Below are 15,784 nucleotides of genomic sequence, written 5' to 3'. Positions count from 1 at the left end.
CTCTACTGGGTTGAAATCAGGACTGTACTGGGTTGAGGTCAGGACTGTACTGGGTTGAGGTCAGGACTCTACTGGGTTGAGGTCAGGACTCTACTGGGTTGAGGTCAGGACTCTACTGGGTTAAAGTCAGGACTCTACTGGGTTGAGGTCAGGACTCTACTGGGTTGAGGTCAGGACTCTACTGGGTTGAGGTCAGGACTCTACTGGGTTAAAGTCAGGACTCTACTGGGTTGAGGTCAGGACTGTACTGGGTTGAGGTCAGGACTGTACTGGGTTGAGGTCAGGACTCTACTGGGTTGAGGTCAGGACTCTACTGGGTTGAGGTCAGGACTCTACTGGGTCGAGGTTAGGTCTCTACTTGTTTGAGGTCAGGACTCTACTGGGTCGAGGTCAGGACTCTACTGGGTTGAGGTCAGGACTCTACTTGTTTGAGGTCAGGACTCTACTGGGTTGAGGTCAGGACTCTACTGGGCTGAGGTCAGGACTCTACTGGGTTGAGGTCAGGACTCTACTGGGTTGAGGTCAGGACTCTACTGGGTTGAGGTCAGGACTCTACTGGGTTGAGGTCAGGACTCTACTGGGTTGAGGTCAGGACTCTACTGGGTTGAGGTCAGGACTCTACTGGGTCGAGGTCAGGACTCTACTGGGTTGAGGTCAGGTCTCTACTTGTTTGAGGTCAGGACTCTACTGGGTCGAGGTCAGGACTCTACTGGGTCAAGGTCAGGTCTCTACTGGGTTGAGGTCAGGACTCTACTGGGTTGAAATCAGGACTGTACTGGGTTGAGGTCAGGACTGTACTGGGTTGAGGTCAGGACTCTACTGGGTTGAGGTCAGGACTCTACTGGGTTGAGGTCAGGACTCTACTGGGTTAAAGTCAGGACTCTACTGGGTTGAGGTCAGGACTCTACTGGGTTAAAGTCAGGACTCTACTGGGTTGAGGTCAGGACTCTACTGGGTTGAGGTCAGGACTCTACTGGGTTAAAGTCAGGACTCTACTGGGTTGAGGTCAGGACTGTACTGGGTTGAGGTCAGGACTGTACTGGGTTGAGGTCAGGACTCTACTGGGTTGAGGTCAGGACTCTACTGGGTTGAGGTCAGGACTCTACTGGGTTAAAGTCAGGACTCTACTGGGTTGAGGTCAGGACTCTGGGCAGCCCAGTCCAGTCCATTTCTTCAACACCAAACCTGCCCATACATGTCTTTATGAGTCTTGCTTTGTGTACTGGAACGCAGTAGTGTTGGCACAGGAAGGGGCCATCCCCAAACTGTTCCCACAAATTCGGGGGACATAAAATTGTCTAAAATGAATTGCTATTCTGGACCATTAGGAGTTGATTTCAGTGGAACTAAGGGTCCGAACCCAGCTCCTAGAGAACAACCCCAGCCCACACCGAAAAAATGCTAAAAAAGTAAAACAGCCTTGGTTCAAGAAAATCTGTCCAAGTTGTCCTTCCCAATCACATCTACTTTCTTATAAAACCATTAACAGTTGATGGTGGAATATTTAGTAGTGAAGCAATTTCACGACTTGACTTATTGCTGTCGGCATCCTATTGAGTACCACGCTGGAATTTACCGGGCTCCTGTGAGCGACCCATTCTTTCAAAAATGTTAGTAGAAGCAGTCAGCATCCATAGGGGCTTGCTATTCAACACCTGGGGCCATGAAAGTGATTGGGACCTGATTTCAATGATTGGGATGGGTCAGTGAATACTTTTACTGATATGGTGGACGTCATAGAGCAGGCTGTATCTGATAGGAGAACAATTAACCGGTTTTCTTCCAACTTCACGTCATTCTGCGTTTACTAGTCTTCAGAAATGGGCAGCAAAAACACTGATTTCAATATCCTGTACGATCCTTTAAAATCACCACTCACATGCACTTCCTGGAACGAAACCACTGATTTTGTTTCGTCTTTTTTGCTTCATTGTGAATGCTTGAAACAAACATGCACACACAGTACTACTGTATAGTGCATTTCTTTTGTTGATGCAATTTAGTGACACTATCTGCAGCATCAGCATACTGGAACAGCCTCCCTTGGAGGTTTCACTTTTGTCAGTTTCTACTGTTGGTTGGCCAAAGGTCTGCAGCGGTTTGGCGCAGCTCCACTCCTTCATTTGCTGAGGAGACTTTATGCAAAATAAGTGTGCTGTTCTGAAGGAAACACTGAGGGGGGGCCTACAAATGCTTTCTTCCTGAAACAGCGTTGCGTAACAGAGAGGGTAGGATGATTTTAACATGAAGATGAACTGTTCTAACCGGAGGGGTAACACCAGTTGTGACATGGATCATAACAAATACTGTGAACCAGCCAGTTATCTTGTCTTGCCTCTTGCATGCTCAGAGTCTCTAACCCATGAAACATCTCAGATGTTCATTTAGCTCATATGAGAAAACAACAGCTGCAGCTTCCTTCCTTCCTTCGACTGGACTGGTTCAGATCCATGCAGGCTCAAAGTGATTGATGTCCCCAGTTTGTGGGTGCAGTAGGGATTTAACAAATTACTCTGAAACTCTGCAGTACCTGGCAATAGAAGTCTGCTGCTGACAGGTGCAGTAAATTACAGGTAGGATACGGAGAACTGGTGGAGAGTTACCAACGCTGTGACCTTTACTTTTTTATTTAAATCTATATTACATTTCATAAATCTTGCCCTACCTTGGGCGACCTCCTCCACCACGATGGGAGTCTGAGAGGAAAGTGTGAGGCCGTGAGAGTTGAGGTTTGGGTCTCTTTGGATCTGAACGTTGAAGCGGAACGGGTAGTTCCTCTGATCGCAGCTGCTGGAGTCTGCTTGCCTCCCATCTGCTGAAAAACGATCTCTGGAGGGGCAAAATACAGGAGGACATCTTAATATCAGTATTATTATCATATTTAGTTATTTGTTCAAGCTGTTTTACAGCTCTGTTTCCAAACAAGCTGGACCAACATGTTCACTGCAGTGATTTAACTTTTATTTACTTCTTTATTTTGTTCTTAGGTTTATTTTTTATGTTGTTTTTACTTTTAAAAATGTTAAAAGATGAAAAAATGTTGGAATATGTGTGCTGTGTGTGTATTAAAGTTAGGATGTGTGTGAAAATGACCAGATGTGTGTGAGTTGTGTGAGTTTTTTATGTTAAATCTTGACTTTATTATGTATAGCACTTTGCCTTACATATATAAATAAAGTTGAAAAATTGATTTGTTTTGATTTGATTTGATCAAGGTGTGCACTAGCACATAGTCATCACTTGCATTTTTTGTTTCACATATCTGTACACAGTCTGTCCACTCTGAGTCAGATCAGGAATACAGGCCGGTCAGTCTGGTTTTATACCTTCCTCTACCTCTGCCGAGTCTTCATCCTCATGTTGAAATATCCCTGGATGAGATGCAGTTTGAAGGCACCATATGTTGTGCTTAAATCTCAGTGTACTTCTGCATGAATGCTGCCTCCACTGAAGTGTAAATGATACACTGATACAAGCATCTGTAGCATTGCAGAGGCAGTGAGCCTGGCTTCTAGAGTGCCGGAACGCATGGTACCTATTTCATCCCAAAACATAATCTGACCACAACAGATAACCTGGGATGGTTCATCTCAGATTCCTGCATTACCAAATATGTTGATGCCACTTCTTGACAATGTTAACTAAAGTTTTCCTCTTACGAACAATAAAGTAAAAGTAGAATTTCTGAATATAGCTCTGTATTCCAGTGCTTGACAAAGATTTCTCACAGTAATCCTGCAGAGAGCACATTACTCCTGTTTCATCCTCACTGCACTGGCTGCATGTCCATTTTAGAGTTCATTTTAAAATCTTTTTATTTGGTTTTAAATTCGTAAATGGTCTTACCCCACCCTACCTCTGTGAGCTCTCCTTCCCGCTCACTCAGATCAGCTGACCAGCTGATCCTGGATGTACCGAGGACTGGGCGGAGGCTCAGAGGGGAACAGGGCGTTTGCTGGTGTAGCCCCCAAATTGTGGAATGCGTTACCAGTAAACATCAGACAGTCTTCTTCCTCTGCCATTTTTAAATCATCTTTTAAAATCCACCTTTTCTGCCAGTATGAGATGTTGCCTTTAACTTTAGCTAATCTACATTCTTTTGTAATTGATAATCTAATCTTATCTTTGTGGTTTTTATTTTATGTTTTTGATTGTGTCTTGTAGTGGTAAAGTGTATTTTATGTTCAGCACCTTGGTCAGTGTTTGCCATTTTTAAAGTGCTTTATAAATAAAGTTGGCTTGGCTTAGCTACTCCTGTCGTTATAACAGCTACTAATGGATCACGGTTCCTGATGTCCAGGTCAGACTTGTGGTCTGCTGTTGTCATATTAGGTTTAGTCTTGCTGAAAAAAGCACATGTGGAAGCCTGTGTTCTTGTTCTGGCCTGTGAGCCTTTTTCATGGCATGGAAGAGTTGTCATTTCTATCATACAGCTGGTTCTACCAAAGAATCATCGTGGTAACGACGTGGTTATGAAGAACGTCGCCATCCAACAGTTTTCTGGCACATCTGGTTTCCACAGTGTGATGGAAAATTCAGCCTTGGCTTGAATAAAAGTGCTGATCCTTTGTCCCAAAAAGATTAGAATTGACGTTAATGATTTGTCTACCAGAGTCGAAAGGATGAATGATCATTTATGCTTTAAAATGATTATACTTCCTTTGTTCATTGCCTGATGTATGTTCTGACCCATTTGCATGTAATTGCTTAATTAAATCTACTGAAATCTGGATAATCTCTCAAGTCTTATTCTTGGTAACTTAGATACACTCAGTTTCAGTCTGGATATTCACCCACCTTGGAAACATATTTAATAGGTTTTTCCACAACTCACAGAGGGGCAATTTTTTCCATATGTCTGGAAGAACTTTTTTATACTCAAATTACTTTTACAATAATTTACTTCAAGTACATGTTTTTCCCTTTTAATGGCTGGTGTTGCACATATACTATATGGTGTAAATGAAAGCTGTGTGCATCTAATAATATTTGTATAAACTTTCACAACTTTTTGAAAACCATTTATTGTAAAACAGTAATTTTATATTACTGTATTTTACAAAATAAGGGAGACATTTATAATTCATTAAAAAGTACTGAATCATAGTAACTCTATGAAAAATAATTCAAAAGTCTTGGTGGGTCGCTAGTGTGGGTGGATTATCCCTACAGAAGCTTGTTCCCACATCAGAAGACCTACAGATGAGATGAACCTGAGGATTTCAAACATGTGTATGAAGACGAGACAGACGTTTACCTGCCCAGAGAGTGGGACCTGCTGCCCAGGTCCCGCGAGCGTCTCAGCCATCGTCCCACCACCTGCTCCACCCGGCTGGTCCTGCGGGAAGGCGAGCGGCTCCGCTCCGGCAACTCCATTTACCTGGTAGGAATCAGAGGCAAAAGGAGTCATTCACACTGTGTAACAAATGTGTGATATACGGAGGGCAGTATAGAAGAATGATGTGATCCAGGTAAAAGCTGGCACTCCAGACCAAAAGAGTCATTTTATTTTGGACAGATTTTTAACATGTGAGATAATACACAGTTTTGTTCCCATGGTGAGTGGAGTGCTGTGATATTATACAAAGAGCACAGCAAATAGTCTTGGATATAGTACGAGAATCATGCAAAATCTCTCAAGTTAAAATGAACCTTCAGTGTAACTGAGCGTGGAGGATGACGGCCTGGAGGAAATATCCACTAAAGTCCTGAAACCTCTTTTTTCCACATCCTGCACGGAGACATGGAGGTATGTTTTTTCCTGATCGACCTCCAGAAATGGTAAATGTAAGTATGTAATACAAACACCACATAGATCTGGTAAACAAACTCACAATGTGATCTTTCTTGTGCACGGTAAAAAGTTGAAGGAGGTTACTCGATATAATTGGAGTGTTTCCATGACAACACTAAATATGAAGTATTTCCTCTGTCTGGAAAGTGTGCACCACTGTGCTTACTGCACTGAACAGAGAAGAACAGACACCCACTTCAAATTAAAATGACTTTTCTGTCTTAAGTAGATGTAGAAGATGAATGGATGGATTAATCGATTGACACGTTCTCAAGATCTGCAAGATCATCTATCCATCTCTTCCATATGCCTGCCTACTCCTATTTAGGATCACAGGGATCTGCTGGAGCCTTTCCACTAATGCACAACACTCACTGTGGACAGTAAAGGTGGTTAAGGCATCTATTAAAGACACCTGATACACCGCCCCTGGCAGGTGTCTCAAAAACATGCAGCACAGGTTTCCAGGATTGGGAACACCTCTGTTCCAACGATGGAGCCTATGGAGGTGAAAGCTCTCCACTCAGACAGCTCAGACCATGAGACAGCAACCCACTGTCTTGTTAGGCTGTGTATTGTTTTTATTATAAGTTCAAATATGAAATTACCTTTTTTTTATGTACTTACTTTTGAAGCACTTTCGCTTTCATTGGCTCTGTAAGCCACATGAGACTGGAGCAGATGGATGTTTCTTTATAACAGAAGGTCAGTGATGTCAAAACCAAAGAAATCTTTACTTTAAATAAATTGTGCAAATGACATGTTGATGTATGTATCATTCATGTGGCAGACTTTAGGGATATTCTATAAGAGTCACTTGGGAATTCAACCCAGTGATACGGAGGACGAGCAGCTGAGGCCAGGGTTGTTTATAGAGACTATGATCCTTAAACAATCAGTATCAACCTGACGCAGAATGTAACTGTCCCAGTGTGCCCCAACAGAGAAATCCTCAAAGTTTCTCTGCAGAGACTTAAGACGGACCAAGCTTAAGCCTCGACTCTTAAAAAATGACTTTTGCATCTTTACAGGCAGCAGATAGCCGTTATCTGCTAGCTCCCTAGAACACAGTAGAAATACACAAATGGTTTAGCTGTATTTATTTCCAACATTTAAATATAGAAATGGTGATTGAGAGCAGTGATCATGACAGCAGCTTTCTCTGGAGCGTTTCACTATAAACAGGGAAGAGAGCGTGCCGGTACTTCATAAGTGCTGCATGTTTGTTGGAGCACCATCCCGTAGGGAACGCCTCACATGACCGACGCTTGCTATCGCTCTTTTCTGAACTTTTGTTTAATTTGATAAATAAAAAAAATAGGTTGACATAGTTAAATCAGGTGGGAAACATGACATAAATTGCAAATGTTAAAGGGGACCTATTATGATAAACACGTTTTCTCTCGCTTTAACATATATAAAGTGGTCTCCCCTCAGCCTGCCAACTCAGAGAAGGAGGAAAGCAACCAAATTCTGCAGTGTCTGTACAGCCGCCCGGATGATCCATCCAGTGTGATGTGGCTTCTACGAGCCAATAAGATTCTGCTCCTGTCGTTACGTAACGACGGGAGCGATGCGTGAAACCACGCCCACAACTAACTCTGCCGGCCGGAGCTTCGGCCATTTTTTCGTAGCGGTGTATCACGTCATTCAGGCAGCCAATCAGCACAGAGCCTCATTATCATAGCCCCGCCCACTCAGAATCCCGCATAGATAATGAAGTTAGAGAATGGGAAGATAAAGACATGGCTCAGAGGCTGAATTTCTAATTTATTTAGCAAAATCAAAAGCTTGTTTTTAAGACATTCAAGGCCTGTTTAAAATAGGTATTAGATGTCATAATAGGTCCCCTTTAAATTCAAATAATAAAATAAATCAATCTTAAACAGCTGCAGCATACATACCCCACTTCCAGAAAAGTCAGTGAAAACATAAAAAATAATTTTCTTTAAACTGTTTAAACTCTACTTTGTTACATGTTTCAAAAATTTACGAAATACGACTGCTTATTTATTCGAATTATTTATGCTTATTTATGCGAATTCATATTTGAGAAAGCTCCACAATTTTTAAAGGCAGTTTATAAACCCATACGATGTGCTGGACCCTGGTCCAGTTCCCCGGCTCAGATTTATACACACTAAGGACCTGATTTACTAAAGGTTTGCGTGCGTAAAAACGTGTGCAAACTTGACATCACCCGCAAACCAATGTGCAAGCTGATCTACTAACAGCGTGCAAAGAGGACTGCGTCTCTCAAATGAGCAAAATAGCACACGCTATTCATTTAGTACTTTTGCCCTGATGATGAATAATCAATATGGGGCGTACTCGCCAGAAAGCGCTAAATACTGGGAGGGGAAAATGCAAATATGTTCATTTACCACACGCAATGAGATTTACCAAGCCCGAAAGTAATTGCGGGGATTGTGATTGCGTCTGTATTTAATACGTTCGAAAGGAAGGTGCTAATCTGCCCAGCATTACGCACTGATGGCTGCTGTTTTTTTGGTTTTGTGCCGTATTCAGCACCCCTGCCGTGAAAAGCACCCCCTCATACACACTCACACAAACACATACATAGGAGTTTATATTATATATATTTACAAATATTATGGAAGACAACACAGTAAGCAGGCTATTAATTAATGACTTCAATAACCATTTACCCGATTTTTGTCATCTGTGACTGTGATTATGGGAAAGTATGACTATTGTGGAATCCATGAGCGCATTTAAACATGAATCATTAACACAAAACTGGACGCTAAACAGAACGTGACACGGAATGAGAATATCATTTTTGTCATTGTGTGTACGTTGTCATTTGTAGTAAATTAAACATGAGCATTTAGTCCTTTTTGACATTTACTCGTGAATAAGAAATCTGTGGGTAATATATGTCGACGAGGCGGTGCTTTTCACGGCAGGGGTGCTGAATACGGCACAACAATCTCTAACTCCAACTCGTAAAATTTCATTTTGCGCTTGCGACTATCCTGTTTCTCCTGCTTTCCATCCAGACTCTCCATGGCGCAAACCCTAAGACACGCAACACCTCATTTAAATACTGCGGTTTGCACCTGTTATCAATTGCGCACGCAATCTTAGTTGATCACCCGCAAAACACACAACAACAGCACGCGCAAACTTTTTCAGTGCACACGCAATTTAGTACTCTTTATTTAGGATCTTACTAAATCGGGCCCTATGTGTTTTCAGATGCAAGTTTAAAAGATTGAAAGTTCCCAAACGTTTATCAACAGTTTTGCAATAGTCAATTTTATGGGGTCAGGTTTACATTTGGCTATATGCAAATGTTTCAACTGTGACAACAACAGAGAGGATATTCTGTTGTGCAGGGCTCATGAGATATTACACGTTTTTATGAGAAACTGAACAATTTTTCTGCAACGGAACTAATAAAAATAAAAGTTGAGGTTTTGTGCACCGCCAGCCCAAATCTGTTTTTATTTTTTTATTTATCCAGTTTTTAGAAGTTAAATATATAAACGTACAAGAAAAATTCAGACCAACCATGTTAGTTTGTTACAACTGTTGCAACTGGGGTTTGAAATTGTCACGGCGAGGTACAGTTTTCAACTTATGAACAGAAATTTTCATCAGCAACTACTCTAACTATCAAATCACTCTGTTTGGGAACCAATAGCATTTAAAAATCATTTACTACAGATATCAAGGAGAGACAAAAATATTTTGGTAAAACATAAAACTAAATAACTCTTTGTTTCAGAATCTTACAGACTGTTTTTAATCGATTAAAAAAAAAGAAATCCATGATAAGATTTAGATAGCTGGGTGAGTTGGCATGAGTTGACCCAGAGGGACATCTGTCTATTGCTTACGTGCTAACAATGATGTCAGTGGTGGCAGCCTGCTGCCTAACAGGCTCTCAGACAGAGTTATGAGCCAACCGGACTGATCCAGCTCTCAAACCTCAACAACAATCAATATCAATAGTTCATCATTTCAGAACAACACCGTTTCCTTGAAATGGGTCCCTGTTGTACAACAGAGACACAGAAGGTTGTCACAAATGACAATCTAAAATGTTTTGGAGACAGATGTAATGGACATCGGTCATTTTCGGATCCTTTGGGGTTTTGTTAATGAGCCATTTTAGAAGCTTCCAATGTTTTAGATGATGTCATATCAGCTTGGAAGCACACGTGCACTCATTAAAGCCAGCAGAGGGTAAAACATATCCATAGAAGGAGACTTCAGAGACTAACCCGGGGAGAGACCTTTTGCACAGGGCAGATACATTTCACTAAATATTACGTATAACTCTGAAAAAGATGTTTGTGATCATTTTAATGTAACTTTTAGGCCATCAAACCCCTGAAGGATGAGTACTATTCCAACAATTTGTGCTGTAAATGTCAGTAGGCTACATCCTTTCTTGGAAAAATTACTGGAAGATGGTGTTGAGTGAACTTGACGGTCCTTGTGTCACCAAGTATTGTGTTTATCAGGAGACCAGCAAGTACAGCCCACAGAACCCAAAACACAATTTTACGGTATTAAAAACAGAACATGGAGAGACACGGTCTCCAGAGACTTTAAATAGTAATTACAGATAATGGCAGAAACTGTCATATGGAAAAGTGTTACCCAGTGAGTGAGGATACTGACATTTTAGAAAAATCATGCGGTCGTATTCCTCTTTCTGGGATAAGAAGGAAACGCCTCAGGAATATGACTTTAATTGGCTTTTGAGGTATTGCGCGTGAATTTTTAGTTCAGGTTCTCTGTCATGTTCATGTCATGTTCAAGAAAATAAAATAACAGAAAAACAAAAAAAATGTGAAACCACAGTGTCATGACAATGGGGTCCAGCTTTGTGTTTGCCACAAAACTATCAAACCCATCAGTGTAATATAGTGAGTAGAAGATAGCCCAATTGATGGTTGAGCGTCTGTTTCTGGAAGAACGATGCAGGTTCCATCCTGACTGTGGAACCACAGTTCTTTATGTTTGGGCCCCACAGCGCTACAACTGCCCTGGTCCAGCTTTGCAGCGACTGTGCTTCATTCTCAGGTCCCGCGATTAAAAAATCATTTTGGAGTATAGCTGGGAATGTTTCTGAAAACAAAAGTATTCCAGCTTAATGGGCAGCAGTGCGTATCCCAGTGTGTCGTCTTTTTTCTAGAGTTACACATTAAAAAGAATGAGTGTCAAATAAAATGAGCTTTTCAGCTTCTAAACTGAACCTGTCCTCATAAAGGTTCAATCCTCTTCTGAAACCCTCTGAAATGTTTAAGAAAGAAAGAAAGAAAGAAAGAAAGATTCCCTTAGTACTCCCACAATGGGGAAATTCTTTCTCTGCATTTAATCCATTTTCTAGTTGAACTCCCAGCAGTGGTCTGCCATGCAATGGCACGGCGCCCGGGGAGCAGTAAGGGTTAAGGGCCTTGCTCAGGGGCCCAAGGTGGTTGACTTTTGGTTGCAATCCAGGAGTCAACCACCTTGGGCCCCTGAGCAAGGCCCTTAACCCTTACTGCTCCCCGACAGCTTCCAGATTTACCCACAATCAACGTATAGCTCGAAGCCCGCTCGCGTGTTTTAGTTTGAAAACTAATAGGATTCTTTGTACCATTGTCATGTCTGACTTCCTGCCAGCTCTATAGACAAGTTTACCGGCCGTTTCCGCTCTACTTCCTAAACTCCTCCCCCGTAAGTAGTTCACTTCCGTTTTTGGGTTTTTCCATTGAAAACAGTGGCAACATTGCTCCGAAAAAGAGGGACAAAATGGATATTTCTAAGAAAAAAAGTGGTTCGGGAACGACATGTCTCGGCAGTTGGATGTAGTAACTCTAGGAAGCACCTGAAGGAATGGTTGGATAGAGACTGCTGCAACCACAAACCAGCTTCAAAGAGACACGTCCAATGCGCTGCTTTGTTTATTTTTTTTCTGAAGCCACGGACCGGGCTGGAGGCATTACATCTAAAAAACCACCGCGCAACATTTTTGTTTGTTCACACCACTTTGTTGACAAAAAACAACAAAGGATAATCCATTCCCTGAGTTGTGGTTGGTTTATAATCGCTCTCCCCAGCCAGAGAGGAGTAAACTCAGCCGGCGGATCCGCTGCCTCCCCCGGAGAAACAAACACGGACCTGAGGTAAGTTCAGCAACTTTAGCTGTGAAGCTGACAGTAGCTACTGTTAATACTGAAAAAGTTGTCATACACTAACATTGCTACTGGTATATTTATAAGGCAGTTGATGGTTTTGAGATGCGTGTGCGTGTGTGTGTGTGTGTGTGTGTGTGTCTGCGTGTGAAAAAATCTGCCAGTGGAACAAGATTTTTTTGCTTGTAATGAGAAGATAAATCTTGTCCCACTGGCAGATTTTTCTACTTATTTCAAATGAAAATGTACTTGAAACAGGTGAAGATTGTCAAATAAGTTATTTTTTTGGTAAATACTCTTGTTTTAAGTGTAATGAGATTTTCTGCATTAATTTTGCTCCATGTTTTTCTCTTCCCCTTTTTTTAGATGGTCCTGAAACCTGTCACCTGAGGCCGAGCCTGCTACACAAGTGATGTTGTTCATTAAATAAAGATAAACAACAAATACTGTGTGCATTGTATTTTTTAATATTATATATGAATAGTTTTTATAGTGATGTAATTGTGTGGGATGCTTTTGTATTTTACTATGGAGGTAAGGGAACTGTTAATTGAATTTGTGCACATAAATCAAATGTGTGCATATTCTACAGTTGTGCATAAATAAATAGAAATGTAAACATTTAAGTCAAATCAAACATATAATATGTAATGTATTTTCTCTGTGATTAGAAGATTATGAACATGGATTACAGAGAAAATACACACTATATGTATGATTTGACAAATATTTAAATTTTTTATTCATGCATAACTGTAGAATAATATGCACACATTTGATTTATGTGCACAAATTCGATTGACAGTTCCCTTACCCCATATTTTACTTTTTTTATTCCTGTTAAGATTAAACATATGAATTTTCTTGTTGAAGCCATTTGTTTAGTTTCCTCAAAACTCAAAATTCATCCATTATTAATGTACAGTATGAGCTTACTATGAATGATGAACTGTTAAAAGACATTGTAACACACTAAGGAAGATAAGGCCTATCATTCATTGATCGTAGTTCAGTGCAATAATGAAATGAAATTAAGTTTCATCAAACTTTATTTTCACAGTACAAACATCTGTTGGTTCCTAAATAATTCATTTTAGTTTTAAAATGCTGAGATATTTACTGCAGAACTGTAACCTTCCCTCAACAAAATCATCAATTTTTGGGAGTATGTGAAGTTGGTTGGGTGATGGCGGGAGGCAGAGCTGCAGGAGAATATTCCCAGGGCTGGTCCTCCACTCTTCATGAGTCCTACAGAGTTTCACCTCCTGTGCCGGTTCTGGAGTGGTAGAAGATGCTGTTGGTGACGGCTGGTAAAGATCCTTCCTGTGTGTGTATTGTGATAAAGTTCTTTATTTTCTGTAATGCAATTTAAAAAAAAAAAAAAAAAAAAGTCATACATTCTGGATTCATTACAAATCCACTGAAATATTGCAAGCCTTTTATTATTTTAATATTGCTGATTATGGTTTACAGTTTAAGATTAAGATTCGCAGAATATTCTAATTTTTTGAGATAGGATATTTGAGTTTTCTTAAGCTGTAAGCCATAATCAGCAATATTCAAATAATAAAAAGCTTGCAATATTTCAGTTGATTTGTAATGAATCCAGAATGTATGACATTTTTGTTTTTATAATTGCATTAGAGAAAATCACAATATTCTAATTTTCTGAGACAGTCCTGCACTTCATCTTCTTCTGACCAGCATTTCTTTCAGACCCAGCTGTTCTGTCAGTGCAGGCAAGCCCGGTTTTCCCGTCTCACAGCATTTTCTACCTAAAGAAAAAAAAAGCCAAGTAGACTATGATGTAGTTCGGATAGCAAAAATGAAGACATATATGTCAAATAATCTTGTTACCTTCCATAAGATCGCAGCTGAATGGGAACACGATCTCCAGGTCCAGAAACACGAACATCCCGCAGGTCTGACTTCTCCAGCTTCAGTTACAGCAGCCGAGCTTTAAGCCCCGCATTGTTCAAACACTGGCCAGGTTCGACATTTGCTTTCAAATAAACAAAACGACCATGTTTGTATGACATGACAAAACCGACTTTGTCTCTGTGCAGATATTGATAAACCTCAGAAACTTTCAGTTTGTCCATTGCGGATTGCAGGAAGTGGGAGCAGATCAGCTGTCAGTTCTGCTGCTGTCATCACGTTATCATCCCAGTTCTGCACTGAATTCGGGTCGGGAGAGTAACGCCACCTCCAGTTAAAGTCGTAGAACCGTGTTCCCATGGCAAAGACATAGTTGTCGAGAGAAAAAACACACGAACAGCAAGTATTTCGTTTAGGTTTGTGTCCACGCCGTGTCCACGCCGCTGTGTTTATACAGGTAAAAGGCTGCGGAAACCCCTTCCGCCGGAAATGACCCGCATCTATGCAGACGAATGGCAGCGCCCGTGTTTTGGCGCGTAAACTTGTCTATATGCTGTGTATAAATTGAGGTGGCTTAACCGCAGTCCAGGGTCAAAATAAACCTGATGTGTATTATTAGCGAAGCAGAACAAGCGTTTTTTTCTGCAACGCTTCACAACCTCTCCTTGACTAGAAAAAGTGAATTCACAGCACTTATTCTGGTTCTCAGGCCATGGTCCATGGCCCAGAGAAGGATGCGCTCTACGGGTTGGAGGTGAATCCCTGCTTCAACTACAGGTGTTTAAATATTTTTCGGTTTTGTTCATGAGTGGAGGAAGAATAGTGCAGGACACTGACACATACATGGTGTAGATCAGTGCAATGTCTGCAACAATGCACCGTTCTGTTGTGGTGTAGAGACACATCGGCCACAAGGTGAGACGCTCTGGTTGATTTACGCTCCTACCTTGTGTATTTTTACAAATTGTGGGCAGGGATATGGAGTAGTGAGGGAATGTGAAGTTCAGTCTTTCAATAAGGACTAGAGCTACGACACAATGCCCCCCTGATGAAGCCTTTTGGATTCCTCCAACAGGGAGGAGGTCCACGGTAGGCCCTGGAGAGGCTGGAGAGTTTATATCAGCTCAATAGTGTTCCAGAAGAGTGTGAGGTGTTTCTCTTCTTAGCCTCCATAGACTATGAAAACAACAGATGAAGCATTTGATCACAAGACCGATTGGTTTCTGAAGACTGGTCTTGAAGCCCATTTTTCTTTGTATAGGGTGCAGCCATGTTGCCGACAGGAACACTCAAAGTGAGCTTTGCTCCCGGCTCCTTCAGCCAAACTGTCCCAGAATAGCTTGCAGAGATCAGACATGTACAGCGGGATACACTGTTTGACATGTTGACTCGACAGCAACTTCAAAAATGACAGTCGCCTTTAGCTGACGTTGGCTTAATACAGACAGCAGGTTCCTTTGCTAAGAGCATGATGATTACGTATGAGGACCTGATAACGGCCGGCCAGTGGCTGAGCCAACTGTCAATCAATCATATTAGAAATAAATGTATTGCTTGATGTAAAGTTGATATTTCTACCCTTAAATTAGACATTTTAAAATGGGAGTGGATGGAGATTGATGGCTTTTGGAGCCAGCCTCTAGCGGCCAGTGGAGGGACAACCAACGAAATTTAGTCCCACATGATCCTCAACCCAGAAGTTAGACGGTTGGCGCTTGTTAGCGTCCTGGAACTGGATGGATATGTGAGTTCTTCCAGATGATCATAACAGGCGGATAAACACTTTGTGATTAACTGAAACCTTTGACCTCCTTTATATCATCGAAGGGTAACTCTAACCAAATGACAGAAACAGATACTCTGATGGTATTCATGCATCATCTTACTTTAATAAAGAAAGAAAGAATGAGGAAGTGACTCATTTACTTAAGCAATCAATCATTCAGCTGCCCAAATA

At 41.3% G+C, this 15,784-nt stretch overlaps 1 protein-coding gene across 1 annotated transcript in view; it reads right to left on the bottom strand.

Annotated features, from left to right (window-relative positions):
• The window catches only part of LOC133446731 (FERM and PDZ domain-containing protein 1), an 81,939-nt gene that overhangs the window by 43,240 nt on the left and 22,915 nt on the right, over nucleotides 1-15,784 (bottom strand). Inside the window, exons 3-4 of the mRNA XM_061724750.1 lie at nucleotides 5,258-5,380; nucleotides 2,666-2,829 (exon numbers count right to left, since the gene is read on the bottom strand). Coding sequence (XP_061580734.1) covers nucleotides 2,666-2,829; nucleotides 5,258-5,376 — 283 coding nt within the window. The 5' untranslated portion in view covers nucleotides 5,377-5,380. The remainder of the gene's footprint in view (nucleotides 1-2,665; nucleotides 2,830-5,257; nucleotides 5,381-15,784) is intronic.

Source organism: Cololabis saira, chromosome 1 (assembly GCF_033807715.1).
Source record: "Cololabis saira isolate AMF1-May2022 chromosome 1, fColSai1.1, whole genome shotgun sequence".
In the NCBI taxonomy this organism is placed as follows: domain Eukaryota; kingdom Metazoa; phylum Chordata; class Actinopteri; order Beloniformes; family Belonidae; genus Cololabis; species Cololabis saira.
The sequence above is the reverse complement of the archived record's forward strand: the minus strand, read 5'-3'. Positions and strand labels throughout refer to the sequence as shown.